The 17,423-nt window shown below is 46.0% G+C and overlaps 1 protein-coding gene across 2 annotated transcripts in view; it reads right to left on the bottom strand.

The window, feature by feature from the left end:
• The window catches only part of AGAP1 (ArfGAP with GTPase domain, ankyrin repeat and PH domain 1), a 578,830-nt gene extending 562,026 nt beyond the window's left edge, over positions 1-16,804 (bottom strand). For both annotated transcript variants that reach the window (XM_075317477.1, XM_075317478.1), the window contains exons 1-2: positions 15,890-16,804; positions 15,281-15,478 (exon numbers count right to left, since the gene is read on the bottom strand). In XM_075317477.1, coding sequence (XP_075173592.1) covers positions 15,281-15,443 — 163 coding nt within the window. In that variant the 5' untranslated portion in view covers positions 15,444-15,478; positions 15,890-16,804. The remainder of the gene's footprint in view (positions 1-15,280; positions 15,479-15,889) is intronic.
• Between the last annotated feature and the right edge of the window lie 619 nt (positions 16,805-17,423).

Below are 17,423 nucleotides of genomic sequence, written 5' to 3'. Positions count from 1 at the left end.
TACATATTGAGTTAGAATATTGGAGATGGGAATAACACTTTAAAGGGATTGTCCACTACTTTTTCCATTATTGGCCTATCCTTAAAACTGACCAAATATATGTGATCCGTGGGGGTGCACATCAGCCATTACTGGAGCCGGCCAGAACTTGTCAGACAAAGCTGGAACACAGCAGCTCTATCGTGTCCGGGTACAAGTGACAGAATATGCAGTATTTGATCCCCGATTCTGTTGGATGGATCTGTAGTACCCGGCAGCGGCCACTATACTTTTGCCAGAGCTGCCGTTTTTCGGCAGCATCCAAGGACGCAAGCAACAAATGATGGGCGGTTGTGGCCGGTGTTGGATCCCCACGGATCCTTGGGATAGGTCATCAATAAAAAAGTAGTAGCCATCCTCTTAAAGCCTCATTCGGACACCATTATAAGCCATAGGATTGTTGGCATGTCTGTCTTTTCTTTCCAAGCAAGGCAGCAAAAATTAAGACATGTCCGACTGTCCGAAGCTGATCTGAGTCGCCAATGGAAAGGGTCTACACCTGTGAAAAAGCATACTGATAATACTGATATCTTCCTAATCGTTAGCAATTTTTTGTGTTTGTTTTGCATACGAAGAAAAAAAATAAAAACTTGATGACATACGGATAGTAAAAACTGACACATAGACCAGACACTGATTAAACTGAGTCCATTACTTATATTTTTACATACCAGAAAAAAAATGGATGTCTGAAATAGGCCTAAGGAGTAAAAGTGGTGGTCCACTACAAAGCATAGTGGCCACATCGATGTAAAGCTGAGACAGAAGGTTGTAAATACCTTCTGTTGTCCGTTCTGCCTGTGAGCGGCGCTATCACTATCCGCTCATCCCTCATCACGTGACCAGGGTTGCAGTGACCTGTGATGTCCAGTGATGTCACGTCAACTTCCAGAATTGGAAGGTGACCCGACATCACCGAGATGGGCCCCAGTCTCCTGGAGTGACTGGGCTGTGGTTGGAGTTTCACTGCTCATCACAGGCCAGCATGTCACGCGTTATCACCTTCACCGCAGAGCGCCATAAGCAGGAGTGATGCTGGGCTGTGATGTGCGGTGAAACTCCAACCATAGCCCAGTCACTCACGGAGACTGGGGCCCGCCTGGTGATGCCGAGTCAACTTTCAATTCCGGAAGTTGACGTGACATCACTGGACATTAGAGGCCGCTATACCCGGGGGTGAGGTGATGACGGATGAGTGGACAGGCTGAACTGACAACAGAAGGTATTTAGAAAAAGCCTTCAGTCTCAGCTTTACACAGATGTGGCCACTATGCTTAGTAGTGGACATCCTCTTTAATACTGTTACTAAATCCAATTATAGTACGTGGGCGTCTCCTCACAACCTCCCGTAAACTAGGCCTAATCTGAAAGGGCTATATACACATCCCCCGATCACCAGGCTGACTGTAAAATACATGAAATAATAAGAAAAGAAAATTACAAAAACCTCCAGAACACTCTGTGACACATTACTTCTCAATGATAACAATAAGCAGCCGTCATTCAGGTCTGGAACGCCCGGCTCATCCCACTACAAATCCATTAATATCTTGTAATCACCACATTGCAGTAAAACAAGAAGCCTTGATCCCCTGTAATTACACAGTGGACACATACCGTATATTCGCTGCTCTGCACTATACACCACCTATAATAACCCCGTAAACGGCGGCTTTCAGGATAGCGGCTCTAAACACAAAAACATCATAATGGTGCAACTGTGCCGCAGATCTTAGATCATCCCGTACGCTGGCGGTGGATCCAATAATATGTTTATGAATGCGCCCATTTACTTAAAGGGAAATTCTGAGTCAGGCATCTATTCATCACACCATCTGTGCTCAGATTTTAGGTTATCGGTCTAACATTATCTAGTTTCAGCACAAACACTATTACCGGTGCATGAAATTACACTTTTGCGGACAAAAGACAAGTGATCTTGGAAGAACCTGTTCTACCTCTAATGGGACCAGTTATGTCAGCTGTCCAAGTGACACATTCATCCAACCAGGCCGCTAGGACTATGGCCTCATTCAGACATTAGTGATAAAAAGGAAAAAAATCCATTTTCTTCACAGTTTAGCCAGATTGTCAGTTGAACCATCTTTTCTCATGTGCAAAAAAAACCAGTGCTTTACCCAACCTCCCCAGGTCCAGAGCTGAATCTCTTTCCAGTCTGCAGCCGCTGATGTTATGTCAACAACCGTGCAGTCAATCAGTGAAGTCAGAGGCTCGTACCATCTATCAACCTCACAGATGTGGTATAGCAAGATGCTGATTAGACAGCATGGTTATTGCACTGGTGTGCCTTAGGCAGGCCACAATAATCGGCCACTCTAAAATGTGCAGTTTTATCGCAAAGCACAATGCCACAAGTTGTGAGGGAATGTGCAATTGTCATGCTGGCTGCAGGAATGTCCACCAGAGCTGTTGCCTGTGACTTGAATGTTCATTTCTCAACCATAAGTCGTCTCCAAAGGCATTTCAGAGAATTTGGCAGAACATCGAACCGGCCTCACAACCGCAGACCATGTGTAACCACACCAGCCCAGGACCTCCGCATCCAGAACCTTCCCCTCCAAGATCGTCTGAGACCGGCCACCCGGACAGCGCACAAACTGTCAGAAACAGTATCGGTGAAGCTCATCTCCTGCTCGTTGTCCTCATCGGGGTCTCCCCCTTATTGCAGTTTGTCATCATAACCAACTTCAGTGGGCAAATGCTCAGATTCTATGGCGCCTGGCACGTTGGGAGAGATGTTCTCTTCAAAGATGAATCCTGCTTTTCACTGTACAGGGCAAATGGTGTTCACACCAGATACTGACTGGTTTTCTGCTCCTCCCAATACTGTAAAACTGCACATTTAATTACAGTGGCCTTTTTTATGGCCAGCCAAAGGCACACCTGTGCAATAATCATGCTGTCTAACCAGCATCTTGATATGACACACCTGTGAGGTGGATGGATCTCGGCAAAGAAGACGTTCTCACCAACACAGATTTAGGCCGGTTTCAGACGTCCGTGTTTCAGGTATGTGTGGCATCTGTTTTTAACACGGATGCCACACGTACCCATATTATTCTCTGGAGTTACTCACACAGCTGTGTTTTCACGCGGACCGTGTGACCCTTTGTGGCCCCGCATGTACACACTGAGACATGTCTGTTTTTTCTCCAGCAGCACTGATGTCACGCAGCCCGCACACTGATGTGATCCATGTGACAAGTACCGGACAAAAAAAGTGTCTTTTAAATAAAAAGATTTTCTATATTCACCTGTATCCAGTGCTGTTTTTTTCAGCTCTGCTGTCACTTGCTTCTGACCCTCACTAATTATGCTCATTGAATATTCACTGTACCTCGGACCTGGAAGCAGGAGCATCACCGGGGACAGCATCGCCGGGGACAGCATCGCCGGGGACAGGTGAGTATCCAGCAAGCAGTGTGTGTGCAGTGACTCCAGGAGGTCATCGGAGTTCACAATAAACTCTGATGAACCCGTGAAGTCACCGTCAGGACACTTGCTGTAGCGCAGGGATGTCATCAGGACGTCATCAGAGTTCATTGGGATCTCCGATGACCTCCTGGACGTCACTGCACACACAATGCTTGCTGGATACTCACCTATCACCAGCAATGCTGTCCCCGGCGATGCTCCTGCTTCCAGCTCCAAGGTGCAGTGAATATTCAATGAGCATAATAAGCAAGGGTTAGAAGCAGGAGACAGCAGAGCCGAAGAAGGCAGCGCTGGATACAGGTGAATATAGAAAATCTTTTTATTGCAAAGACACGTGTTTTCTCCGGTACTTGTCACACGTATGCAAACACAGATGTCACATGTACGTATGCGTGTGGCTTGTACCTGATTAAACACGGATGTCTGAACCATATTTGAAAGAAAAAGGTCTTTTGTGCACATAGAAGTCTTAGATCTTTGAGTTCAGCTCATCTATAATGGGATCAATTAGTTGTGTTCAGTGTAGATACATAGAAGTATATGGTACAGGCTTCCTACAACTTCTCACGAGCTCAATACTAAGCGCAGAAGAGGCCGGATTACACTGAACATCGAGGAAACTTCACCAAGGTCATTACCCGCACGTTATTTACAGCCAAATGCAGAAGCAGGTGGGGCGAGTGTGAACGTTTTATGCTTCTCAGTAATCGTAGCCTAAAGTACAATGATTCCCAACACAATAGAGACTGCAGAGAATAACACAGGAAGTGCCCTTTATGGCAATACACCTCTGATAACCTGCTCATCAGCACTCGTATTAATAGCGCCCCAGTGTCCGGCCCCGCGGGAGGCTTAACAATGGCTGCAGGGGCCTCCACACATCACTGCTCCAACCAAAAACACCTTTAATATGTGATTCTCATATTACTTCATGTCAGATTTCACAACACAATCTGCATATATTGTTCAATACATATGTTAGCCCTAATGAGACTGGGGTACTTGCTATAAAAATCCACATCCGAATGGCTGCAGGATTATATTTTATTTTTACGTTTTCCAGTCATCTTTTTATAATGAACATTTTATGATTGCACTCAAAATGCTCAATGTAAGACCGGAGTATAAAGCTATTTCAGCATGGATTTTTAAGTATACCAGCCTTGTCAAGTCTAAAGGCCCCGTCACATGAAGCGATATCTCTAGCGAGCGTACCCAACCCCCCCATCGTTTGTACGTCACGGGCAAATCGCTGCCCGTGGCGCACAATATCGTTTGGAGCCGTCACATGGACTTACCTGACTAGCGACGTCGCTCTGGCCGATGAACTGCCTCCTTTCTAAGGGGGCGGTTCGTGCGGCGTCACACAACAGCCATCCAAGTAGAAGCGGAGGGGCGGAGATGAGCGGGCGGAAGGTCCCGCCTACCTCCTTCCTTCCTTATTGCCGGCGGCTGCAGGTAAGCTGTAGTTCGTTGTTCCCTAGGTGTCACACATAGCGATGTGTGCTGCCTCGGGAACGACGAAAAACCTGCGTGCTCAACAATCAACGATTTTTGGAAAATGAACGTGTCAACGATGGACGATATGGTGAGTATTTTTCATCGTTAACGGCCGCTCTTTGGTATCACACGCAACGACGTCGCTAACGATGCCGAATGTGCGTCACGGAATCCGTGACCCCGGCGATATATCGTTAGATACGTCACTGCGTGTGACGGGGCCTTAAGAGACCCTATGACGTTTGTATTGTGAAGTCTGGTGACAGATCTGCTTTAAAGGTTTTGTTCACTACTTGGACCATCTCTTCCCACTCTCCATGTGTGCCCCATAAAAATAATATAAACCCTAGATTCAAATCCGGTGAGGCCACAGTTCCAGCAATGTTAGAACTTGCGTTCCTACAACCCACGTGACATTGATATGACATGCGAGCCCCAAGACCAATCAGCGCCGGCTTTCCTCTCCCTGTCTCTGGACGGTTAAGTCATTAAGTGAGCGGCTCTGGCTGACGGCACCGATTGTTATGACGTGTGAGCCTGCGACCAATGTCACGTGAGCAGCGGGAACACAAGTTCCGACAATGCTGGAGCCACACAGGCACCGGAGGCAAGTATGTGTTTTTTTATTTTTATGGGAGCGCACAAGGGGTATGAGAAGGGGTTGTCAAAGTAGTGGACAACCCCTTGAAGATAAAGTGGAACTATTCCAAAAAAGAATCTGATGGCCCTTTTTAGACAGCCCAAGCCAGACAGTGAAATGACTGCTGGCCGGTTACATACCACCAATCAGCGGTCATTTACTAGTCTGTTAATCATGTTATTTGCAGCACATACACATTATGACATTCATTTCAGATGATGCATTCACATGATCGTATAAATTGGTCTGAGATCGGACTGCAATGCTCGGATCGCCCGCAGCTCTCCTGACCCGAGAGGGACAGTTTCATTTATTTCTATGCAGTAGTCACGCTCGGATCAGGAGACCCACGGCCAGTCTGGTCTGATCGGAGACCAATTTATACGATCATCTGAATGCACCTAAGGATGTGTTCACAATCAGGGTTTTTTTGCTAAGTTTTTTGGAACAGAAAATGGGTGGAAACTCCAAGTGACAGTCAATGCTTTCTGCACATAAACAGCTGATTAAAGGGAATCTGTCATCAGGTTTTTGCTATCTAAACTGAGAGCAGCATAATGTAGTGACAGAGATCCTGATTCCTGCAATGTGCCACTTACTGGACTGCTTAGTGTAGTTTTGATAAAATCACCGATTAATCAGCAGTAGATTATCATTACAGGACTACTTGTCGTGCTGCAGGTAGTCCAGCATATTTATGAGCTCTGTATAACTGCTAGATCTGTAGCATAGGAAACATTGATTTTATCAAAATGACAGCAAACAGCTCAATAAGTGACACATTGCTGGAATTAGGGTCTCTGTCTCTACATTATGCTGCTCTCAGATGTGGGAGCAAAAACCTGGTTACAGATTCCCTTTAAGTGGTTCTGTACAGCAATATCCACCCGGAGTAAATGTAGGAATATCTAAGGTGTGGGAGACCACCACTTCATAGACTTGTACGACTTCTAGTACAACTTGGACATCAACAAACAGAAAATTGCTGACTCAAGACGAGCAACCTGCCTCCTAATCTGATTTTCTACATTCCGCTGACAGTCCAAAAGACAAAAACAATAATATCCAAGTAATGTGCCAGATCAAGGATACAGTCGGGCAACGTGATAGACTCGGAGCACACATTAGATGATTCACTATATGTTTAGTAATCTGATAACACACGACCATTATAGTATAGAAAGAAATATACAAATTCTAAAATCCCTGATCAGCAGGGAAAAAAAATATATATTTTGTCAGTCAGAAAATGTACAAATCATATATTGTGCCGGAGGTACACACATTTGTGGGGCCTCGCAGATGGCCGGCCGCACCTTCGGAGTGACTGTTTTCACACCACAGCAAGGCCGAGATTCACCGCGCAGGCACAGATACCAGGTGTGCTTCCTCTGATGTCTGATGGAAACCATGACAGCAGCAGCGCACTCAGTAGTGATACCCAATTAAGTGTCACATGAGGCACAAGGTACACAGAATATACGTCAGGTGTTTGGCGAGTAATCAAACCTGCAATATGGTTAAAGGGGTCGTCTACTATCAGACAATCCCAGCTTCATTACCTCAGGACCCCAAATAAAATAATAAAGGTGTAGCTGCTGGTCACCTATAGCCTTCACAATATGATCAGAGCAGATGTCCATCCTGCGGCCGAAACGTGACCCAACAATGTCACCTCACTCTCCGTGAACAGTGGTGCTGGCAACGGTGGAATGACACTGCTTCGGGAAGGGAGTTTTCACTGTTTCTATTTAATTGGGGTTCTGAATTGATTACACTGGGATTGTTCCCCTTTATAGGGAATCTTTCAGGACAGAATGGACCCTCAGACCATGGACAGGCACTCAGTGCACCCTTTAATGTGGTTAAATGGTTAAATAGGTTGGCTACTGAGAAGATCTGAGGTTGTGGGTTGTAACCACCTAGGCAGGTGACAATGCAATTATTTTTATTCTTCCATCCATAGCATCTCCAGGTAGATGGCCAAAATGAGATGGCCCTAGTCCACGAGAACCCAAACCAGGACCGGTAGTTCCACTGCCTTCATACCGGGCGACACCCAATGTCTCCCAACGTTTGGTTGGCCCACAGTTTTTGTATTTCTCACTGCCTATGCTCCTCCAGATGACTGATACCACAACCATAGTGCATGTATCCAGCTCCAAGCTGCAAAATGCCCCCAACCCATCGTGTGTCCCAAGTACCACAAGCCGCCCCTCCCGGGTTCAAGTCAGGCCCCCAGGAAACATCCCACCTAATGCTAACTGTGCCTAGGTGGAGGTATTTTCCTGAGGCTGATCTCCATCCATACTGTGGTGATGAGTCCATTGGGGCTCCGATCCCCATCCACAAAATGGGACTAGTGGCTGGAAGAACAATGGCTTAATTGACGCCCCTGTGACACTAAGGAGAATAATGGAATGATTGCTTTACTCTAATTACCAATCCCGTGCCTGGCATTCTGTATACCTTAAACTGACAAGCAAGAAAATACCTAATAAAACACAACAATGCGATCAACGTAACTAGCATTCTTTGTTGGAAAAAGTCTGCATCCCTTAGAGCCGTGGACAGCGCTCTATAGCCATTGGACCAACTGTCTTTAGTCTGCAGCCAGCTCCTCGCGGCTATTTTTTTTTTTTTGTACCGATGCTTAAGATAGGCCATTAATATGGGATTGATGGAGGTGTGAAACCTGGAACCCTCACCGATCTGCTGGTACCAGCAGCGTCCACAAGATCTCATATGCTACCAGAACAGCAGGTGTGTCAAAATTATAGTGCCCGCCTATGGGTAGTACAGCTCCACGGCCTATTTGAATAGAGCATGGCTCTGTTGTATGCGCCAGTGGTCACTATAGAAATGATGGAGCTGCAGTGTTCCTAAAGATAGGCCATCAATAAATAAAAAGTAGTGGCCAGCCACATGAAGTGCACCTTTCCACCTACTTGTTCTCCATCTGTCTCTATAAAGCCAGAGCTGTCAATCAAAGAAGAGTTGAGGTGAAGATAGAGGGAAAACAAGCAGGAGGGAAGATGAACTTAATAGTTTTGCAATGCCAATGCTGTGCAGAGTGCCTGTACTTGGTTTCAAAAGTGATTCTGCGCTGATGGAGTCCCTGTAAAGGAGAAACCATCAGCACGACTTTGTAATGTAAAAGTAAAGACATGGCTATAATGGTGCTGTAATACTTACTGTACACTGAGTCTTCTCCTCCCTGTCTGTGATTCCCCGGCCCCTATGCTGCCTCTGGTTTGTGAATGACAGGTCCCTGCTGATACTTCCAATAGAGAAGGCAGGTCTCTCATAGACTGGAGGCAGCAATGGGGCCGGGGAATCACAGACAGGGAGCAGAAGACCCAGTGTTCAGTCCAGCCCTGTACACCTAAATCTAATTAAGTCAAAACTTCAAATGGAAGAACAACAAGGGGGATTTCTTCACCGAAGGTATACGATTATAACAGCATTAGGATAGGTTCACACGACAGAATAAAAAAAAAACTGGTCCGATTTTCATCCAGAAAAGTGGGACGATGTTGCTCTCACTTGTCATCTGTGTGCAGTCCATTTTTTATTCAGCAGTTATTAATCATTTACAGGACCATTCACAGTTCCTATTTTACAAAACTGTAATGTATCTGTAAAAATCTAATGCTATACTGTGGTCTCTGATTTTTTTTCTTGCACCCATAGCCTTGAATGAGCGAGTATTGTCCGACAAATCAAATCAGAGAATTTTTTTCAAAGACAGATTCTGTCAATGATAAAAAAAAATGGTCATCAGCATTGCCACATTGAATAACATGGGTCAAAATTTAAAAAAAATCAGATAGAATGTCTGATTTATATGGTCGTCTCTGAATGAGCCCTTATAGCGCCACTACAACCAGGTCTTTATATTAGAAAATTGTGCAGACAGGTTCTCTTTAAGGTTATATTCACACATCCATGTGAGAAGTCTCAGTGTGGTCTGTTTTGTTCCTTGGGCAGTGTACACACCCAGAGTTTAACTGATTCACACAAACATCAGGTTTAAAAATGAATCGGGGTCTCTGATCCACGAAACTCGGACCAGGTCCTATTCTCACCCGTTTTACGGATCAGACTCGGCCATTAAAGTCTATGGGGATCCATATAAAAACACGGACGACAGACTTTGTCTTAGTAGTGGACAATCTAAAAAAAAAAACACAGATGAGAAAAAAGATACATGGATGGAAAACAGATGACACATGAAAAAATAATGGTCTGTATTACACAGATATAAAAATAGACACAGATGTGGGAATGTATCCTTAGGCTGGGTTCACACAGTCGAAAATTGTCAGTCTCATTCAAAAAAGGAGGTGGTATATACTGTACACAGACCTGCTTAGCCATCAGTACATCATCCAGGTGTCAGAAATAATAGAAAATAACCTGTCTGGTATACGCTTTATATATCAACAAAATATAAAGTAGGTGAAAGACAGTTCCCCGAATATTAATGATTGCAATTGGCTCTGTAAGAACACACGGATGGTCACCTGTATGTGGTTCCTTTTCTTGTGCAGCCATTGACTTATAATGTGAAAGTCTGACCTGCAAAACAGATCATAGGAGCGATTTTTGACACTCAGTCCATCGGTACGCAAGTAAAAATATTCATGTGAACACGCCGATGTGCATCGGGCTGTATGTTTCCACAGTCTAACAGCACACAGACGTTTAATACACTAGTGTGAACGAACCCTTTTCCACACATTCCACTGAGTGCTTGTACTTGTAGACAACTCCTGCACGCATCGCAACACAGGCAAACACACATCGTAGGCAAGCGCACGCGGCGGGGCAGGCAAGCGCACACGGCGGGGCAGGCAAGCGCACACGGCGGGGCAGGCAAGCGCACACGGCGGGGCAGGCAAGCGCACACGGCGGGCAGGCAAGCGCACACAGTGGCCCAGGCAAGCATATGGATGTCGCTGGGACAAAACCTTTCTACATCAGTCTAAACGTCACCTAATGCCTTATTCACATTACAGTCCATCTCATCTCTGCAATTTCTGGCACAAATGTAGGTTTGCTGATCCGAGCCAACAGGATAATATATGCATATCGGGCCCCTTGTTCTGCTTAGTATACTTCCAGTTGGAGCAGAAATTGTGGCTGTTATACAGTCAAATGATTGAGCCCCAAAATCTGCAGAAAGACATGTCTTTGGTATTTTGTGAATTACATTAGAGTCTATGTAAGTGTAATCCTACATATTGAACTATTCCGTTTAACAATATCCATTAAACATAGGAATAATCACTCCTTGTGACTGCAGCTTTGTGAATCCTCAGAGTGCGCAATGTGCATGCTGTCATGATTTTCAGTGCCAGGTTTGAGCAGGTGACTGTAAGAATACAATTTGCACACATGCGGTCACATGACGACTAGACATGAAAATACAAATGAAACGAGCAAGGTTCATGTTGGAATGTGGCCGGAAATTTGAAAATCCCATGCTTGAGGTCACATCGCCACCCACTCTCGGTGTCAGAAAATCCTGACAGCGTGCACACTGCATACTGTGAGGATTCACAAGTTTTGAAATCCCTTAGTCAAAGAAAGAGCCAATAGGCCATATACAAGTCCTTTGGAGCTCGCTTACCAACCTGTGTACACAAGCTGACAAAATGTTGAGGACAGAACAATCGCTAATTTGAATGTTCTGTCCACATACAGTATCATTTTAAATCGGCAGCACAGGCCATTTCTGCCGGCATAAACAATGCAATCTCTTGACAAGCAAACATTTTGGGGGTTTTCTGTCTGATGATCACCAGCATGTTTACATCGGTTACTAATCGACAATGAGCGCTCCTACAGGGATGAGAGAGTTGAAAGCATTAAAAAAAGTGAGTAATCGGATTTTTGATGCTCCCAATTATTGTAAGTGGCTGCCCAAATGTGGTGAACACACTGTGATGAAAAAGGGCAAAAAAGTGGCACTCTCCAGCCCTAAAAAATACAATGTTTATTAGGAAATCCTTAGCATGTACAAGGAAGCAGGAGTCGTATGGCGACAACAACCGTTTCGTGTATACACACACTTCAACAACTCCCACCTGTTGAAGCATACATATATGCGAAACGGTTGTTGTCGCCAAACACCCTGCTTCCTCATACATGCTAAGGATTTCCTAATAAACGTATTTTTTTAGGGATGGAGAGTGCCACTTTTTTACCCTTTTTCATCATGGACTTTGGCGTGACTTCATAAAGTGTGCACCTTTATTCGAAAAGGTGTCAGTCGCTCCATCCTTCATCTGATCCTAAACGAAGAGTGTGATTAGTGCCAAATTTCTCCTATTTTTGCTATGGCCAACACTCGGGCCAGTATCTTGAAACCATTTGCTCTCAGCCACAATAGGGTTCTTAGGCACAGAGGTAGTATACAGAACATCTGCTGCCAAGAATAGTGATATCCAACGTGCACAGGACGATATATTACCAACAGTTCTGTGCGCATGGGAAGTACGGTTGGTCTTCCTAAACAGACTACTAAACAGATTGCCAATCGGCTACCTATTTGCCGCCATCGGCTAGTATAAACTTACCCCAAGACCTATCTGTAAAATACAGGTGTGATAACGATTGTAGAGCAGCATTTGTGGACTAGCAACTAAGAAGACAACCTTTATATTTAGGGGTTTTTCTTTTTTTTTTTTTTGCGGGGGGGGGGGGGAAGGGAATCTCCTTCAACAGCACTTTTGAGGTTTCTATACTTTGTTGACATATGAAGAACTACACCATGCTCCACTGAATGGCATGGACTATATCAGAAAAGAAAACTGTATATCACGAGTAAGGAATTGAAGACCACTGATAAAACATTGAAAAACACTTGTGAAAACAAAATAAGTTTCTCTGCCCTTCATGTCTCAGAAAGTATTTATACAGAACAAATATTGTGATAATAGAGATCATCATACAGAAACATACAGGGGAAAAATATACAGCATGACATGGGACATCACTGGTGCATTTTGCGCCTAAGGACAAATTTTGACATCCATGAAACAGGATTTAAAGTTACATGACACATGATAACGGGATCGGACATGGGTCTCCTTTAGTTGCCTAATTAGGGTGTTGAGTTCAGGCCACAAATCCGGAGATTTTTGTCCGTGGTCAGACGGTTTTCCGGACGTCTGAATTGGACTTAAGGCCCATTTACACACAACGATATCGCTAACGATATGTCGTCGGGGTCGCGGAATTCGTGACGCACATCTGGCGTCGTTAGCGACGTCGTTGCGTGTAACAGCTCCGAGCGAGTGTTAACGATCAAAAATACTCACGTAATCGTTGATCCTTGACACGTTGTTCATTTTCAAAATCTCGTTGGTCGTTCTGGACGCAGGTTGTTTGTCGTTCCTGAGGCAGCACACATCGCTACATGTGACACCCCAGGAATGACGAACAACAGCTTACCTGCGTCCTTCGGGAACGAGGTGGGCATGTTGATTAAGCGGCTGGTCTCCGCCCCTCCGCTTCTGTTGGTCGGCCGATGTGTGACGTCGCTGTGATGGCGCACGAACCTCCCCCTTAGAAAAGGTTGTTCACCGCCCACAGCGACGTCGCTAGGGAAGGTAAGTATGTGACGGATGTTAGCGATATTGTGCGCCATGGGCACCGATTTGCCCGTGACGCACAAACAACGGGGGCAGGTACGCTCGCTAGCGATATCGTAGCGTGTAAAGTGACCTTTAGGCCGGATTCACACATTGGTGTGTCATGGTCTGAGTATGGACAGCGGTGCTCTGAGCTGTAGTGGGTCTCCTGATCCAAACTTACAGCCTCATATATGTCTATAAGACTGTGGAGTTCGGGTTGGAAGACCCAGTGCCGGTCAGTGAATCACAGTCCATGACAAATGGATGTGGGAATGCTGCCTAATGGTTATCAATGATTCTTCGTGCCGTACATCATAACACAGCCTATGCACATTACCCTATTGCCGTCTGATGAAAAATAAAAAAAATCATGATATATACCATTGTTGGAAGACTGCACAATATACACCTCTGTATCAGAATACGGTGCTCATAGGGTATATTTTTATATTAAATAAACTAGAATAGTATATTATACTTGTTAGGTACCCCCAAAGTCCCACAAGGATACTCTTTTGGCCAACAAATTCCTACTAATATGGTGTGAGTGTACAAAAAGATCATACCAAGATGTGAGCACTTGCGATACGGTTTAGGCCTTACCCGGTGAACAGACAATCTCCCAGGAGATCTGACATGGGGTACGCACACTAGAGAGTAAAGTTTCCTAAGCTACGCTATGACCCCAAAGAGTATGTCAGACTGAGCTGGAGAGAAAGCCGGGGGTCAACTATAACCCTGGAAAGCACGCGGTTATCACCAGATGATATTAAACAATTCTATTAAGCAAATTATGTGCTATATAACAATAGTATGCCGCAGCCCATGTGTATTTCAGCAAATGTAGCATAGTATATGTTGAACGTAAAACAGAATATCACAGTTAGTCCTAATATATTCAAGACCATGCACAGAATAATGGAAGTTCACAGCAAATATTTACAGCAATCTGCATTCCTCCGCTCCCACGGATGTGTACAAAGCATTGTGCTCGCTTCATACTTTTTATGGAATTGTTCTTTTAACAATGAGCAAATAAAGCAGTCTAGAAAACTCAGGGGACACACGAATCCCAGCCCATGTACACGCACACATATCCCTTCCCATGTGCGAGCTCAGGCACACATATTCCAGCCCATGTACAGCACGCGTATCCCAGCCCGTGTGTGCGCCCGCAGGCACGCGTATCCCAGCCCATGTGTGCGCCCGCAGGCACGCGTATCCCAGCCCATGTGTGCACCCGCAGGCACACGTATTCCAGTCCACAGGGACACATATCCCAGCCCGCGTGCGACCGCAGGCACACGCACCCAGCCCGCGTGCGACCGCAGGCACACGCACCCAGCCCGCGTGCGACCGCAGGCACACGCACCCAGCCCGCGTGCGACCGCAGGCACACGCACCCAGCCCGCGTGCGACCGCAGGCACACGCACCCAGCCCGCGTGCGACCGCAGGCACACGCACCCAGTCCGCGTGCGACCGCAGGCACACGCACCCAGTCCGCGTGCGACCGCAGGCACACGAACCCAGTCCGCGTGCGACCGCAGGCACACGTATCCCAGCCCGCAGGTACACGTTTCCCAGCCCGCAGGCACACGTGTCCCAGTCCGCGTGCGCCCGCAGGCACAGGTACGCAGTCCGCGTGCGCCCGCAGGCACAGGTACACAGTCCGCGTGCGCCCGCAGGCACAGGTACCTAGTCCGCGTGCGCCCGCAGGCACAGGTACCTAGTCCGCGTGCGCCCGCAGGCACAGGTACCTAGTCCGCGTGCGCCCGCAGGCACAGGTACCTAGTCCGCGTGCGCCCGCAGGCACAGGTACCTAGTCCGCAGGCACACGTACCCAGTCCACGTGCGCGCACATAAACTCAATTTATGCAATATGACAGGATATTAGAAAACAATATGTATAATACTTTAAGTACAAAAGGCATTAATATTAGGGACAATAAAGAAAATAAAAAAAGAAAGGAGGGGGTTCAGGTGTCCATGCACCGCACTTACCTTCTATGGCTATAACGTGCTCCCGAATTTGGTTCTGCAGTGCAGGTTCATCAAGTCGCTCCAAAAGTTCATATATTGAGTAGATATTGGGATGCACAGATTCAAATCGCTGGATTTCGGCCCGAATGGCCGCCGAGTTGGCCAGCTGCTGCTGGTAGTTCATCTTTCCAAGGCAGAGGAGGGCCTCACATATCCAGCCTGGGGGTGCAATGTAATATATGTATATGTAGGGTAGATATAAAGCAGAGCGCCAGGGGGCAATGATCAGAGGGGGACAGGGGTTGGAAAGGACCAGTAAATACAATTATAAAAGCATCCAGGGACAATGACCAATATAATGTACTGGCAGAAAATCAGAAAAGCATTGAAAATGTAGATGTGAAGAGCTTGAATGTGATTTCATTAGGAATACAAAGACCTGTCAATGGATGTGACAGCTGAGGTATACAGGACACATGCTACATACACATTACAGAGAAAAAGGTCATATGAGGGGCACGGCTGCAAAATGACAGACATCTAGTCAGCTGCTACAATACAATACAGACATATCTGGAAGATCTATGCCAGGGCAGTTCTGCCAAAGTGATGCACATGGATAACAATTACCTGATAGAGGCAGTGGTGAAGATGTGGCTCAAGATATCTGAACTGGCACTGCAAGATGAGAGTGTAGAGGGGAGGGGGGCAAGAAAGAATATGAATGAGAGGAGGACCTATGCTATAGATGGCACAGGGAGTGCAGGGGGGGAAAATGAATATGTATTGGGAGGCAACCTGATGAAAGGCAACAGGGAGAGCAAGCAGCGTGCAGAAGGGTCATCTGATAGGGACCACCAAAGAGGAGTGGAAGGAGGAAGAACAAGTCAGTGATGGAAATGGGTCAACCAAGGTGTTCAGAGAAGAAGAGCAGAGCAGTTGGCTTATGGAACGTTGGGTGTATGGGGGCAATGAGATGGAACGTTGGGGGCAATCTGATGGAACGTTGTAGGCAAACTGATGGAACGTTGGGTGTATGGGGGGGAATCCTATGGAACGTTGGGGGTAATCTGATGGAATGTTGGGTCTATGGGGGTAATCCAATGGAACGTTGGAGGTATGGGGGGAATCTGATGGAACGTTGGGTGTAGAGAGGGTGATCTGATGGAACGATGAATGTACAGGGGTGATCGGGTAGATCTCTAGGTGATGGGAGTGATCTAACAGAACATTGGTTGTATGGGGGTGATCCGTTGGGTGTATGGGGGTGATCCGTTGGGTGTACAGGGGTGATCCGATGGAAGGCAGTACTAAGGTAAGCAGGAGCTGCAGCCGGCAGGAGGAAGCAGTCCCGATCCTTCAGCTTTCCATGCTGGCAGTGAGCCCAGTCTGTCCGTCACTCCGTGTGCTGACTGCCTCCGGTAAGTGGTGGAGCCTCCAGTACCGTCTTCACGGTTGTGTCTTTCTATTCCCTGCAAGACGGTGTCCCGATCCTGCTGTGTTTTCCTCTCTTCCTCCGTGAGTCTCTTCCCTTCGCTTCTCCTCCTCCTCCTCCTCTCAGCCTCTCCTTCCTGTCTCCTCCCCCACACTCGGAGGGTCTCCTGCAGCACTGACACTGGAGCAGGCACTTAGCAGACACTCCAGTGTCCAGGCTGCCAGCACTCACAGCCTATGATCTATTCGGTACCGTGGGCTCCTCATAGTATAGGATCGCCGTGTATGTACAGGGGCTGCGGCTCCACTCACCGACTGAAGGCTGGAAGCAAGGGATTGTGAAGAATTGTCCTCTACAATATTAATTGCACATACTATAAAGGTCTGGGGGGGAGACTGAGCCCTGTATTGACTGCACATACTGTAAGATATACTGTATGTGTATATATATATATATATATATATATATATATATATATATATATATATATATATATATATATACACACACACACACACACACATACAGTATATATACTGTATATGTGTGTGTGTCTATATATATATATACACTGTATATGTGTGTGTATATATATATATATACTGTATATGTGCGTGTGTGTATATATATATATACTGTATATGTGTGTGTGTATATATATATATATATATATACACACACACACAAACAAGTATATGAATATTCTGTATAAATAGTATTTACACACTG

Source organism: Anomaloglossus baeobatrachus, chromosome 7 (assembly GCF_048569485.1).
Source record: "Anomaloglossus baeobatrachus isolate aAnoBae1 chromosome 7, aAnoBae1.hap1, whole genome shotgun sequence".
NCBI lineage: Eukaryota > Metazoa > Chordata > Amphibia > Anura > Aromobatidae > Anomaloglossus > Anomaloglossus baeobatrachus.
This window is presented reverse-complemented; position numbering and strand designations above follow the sequence as displayed.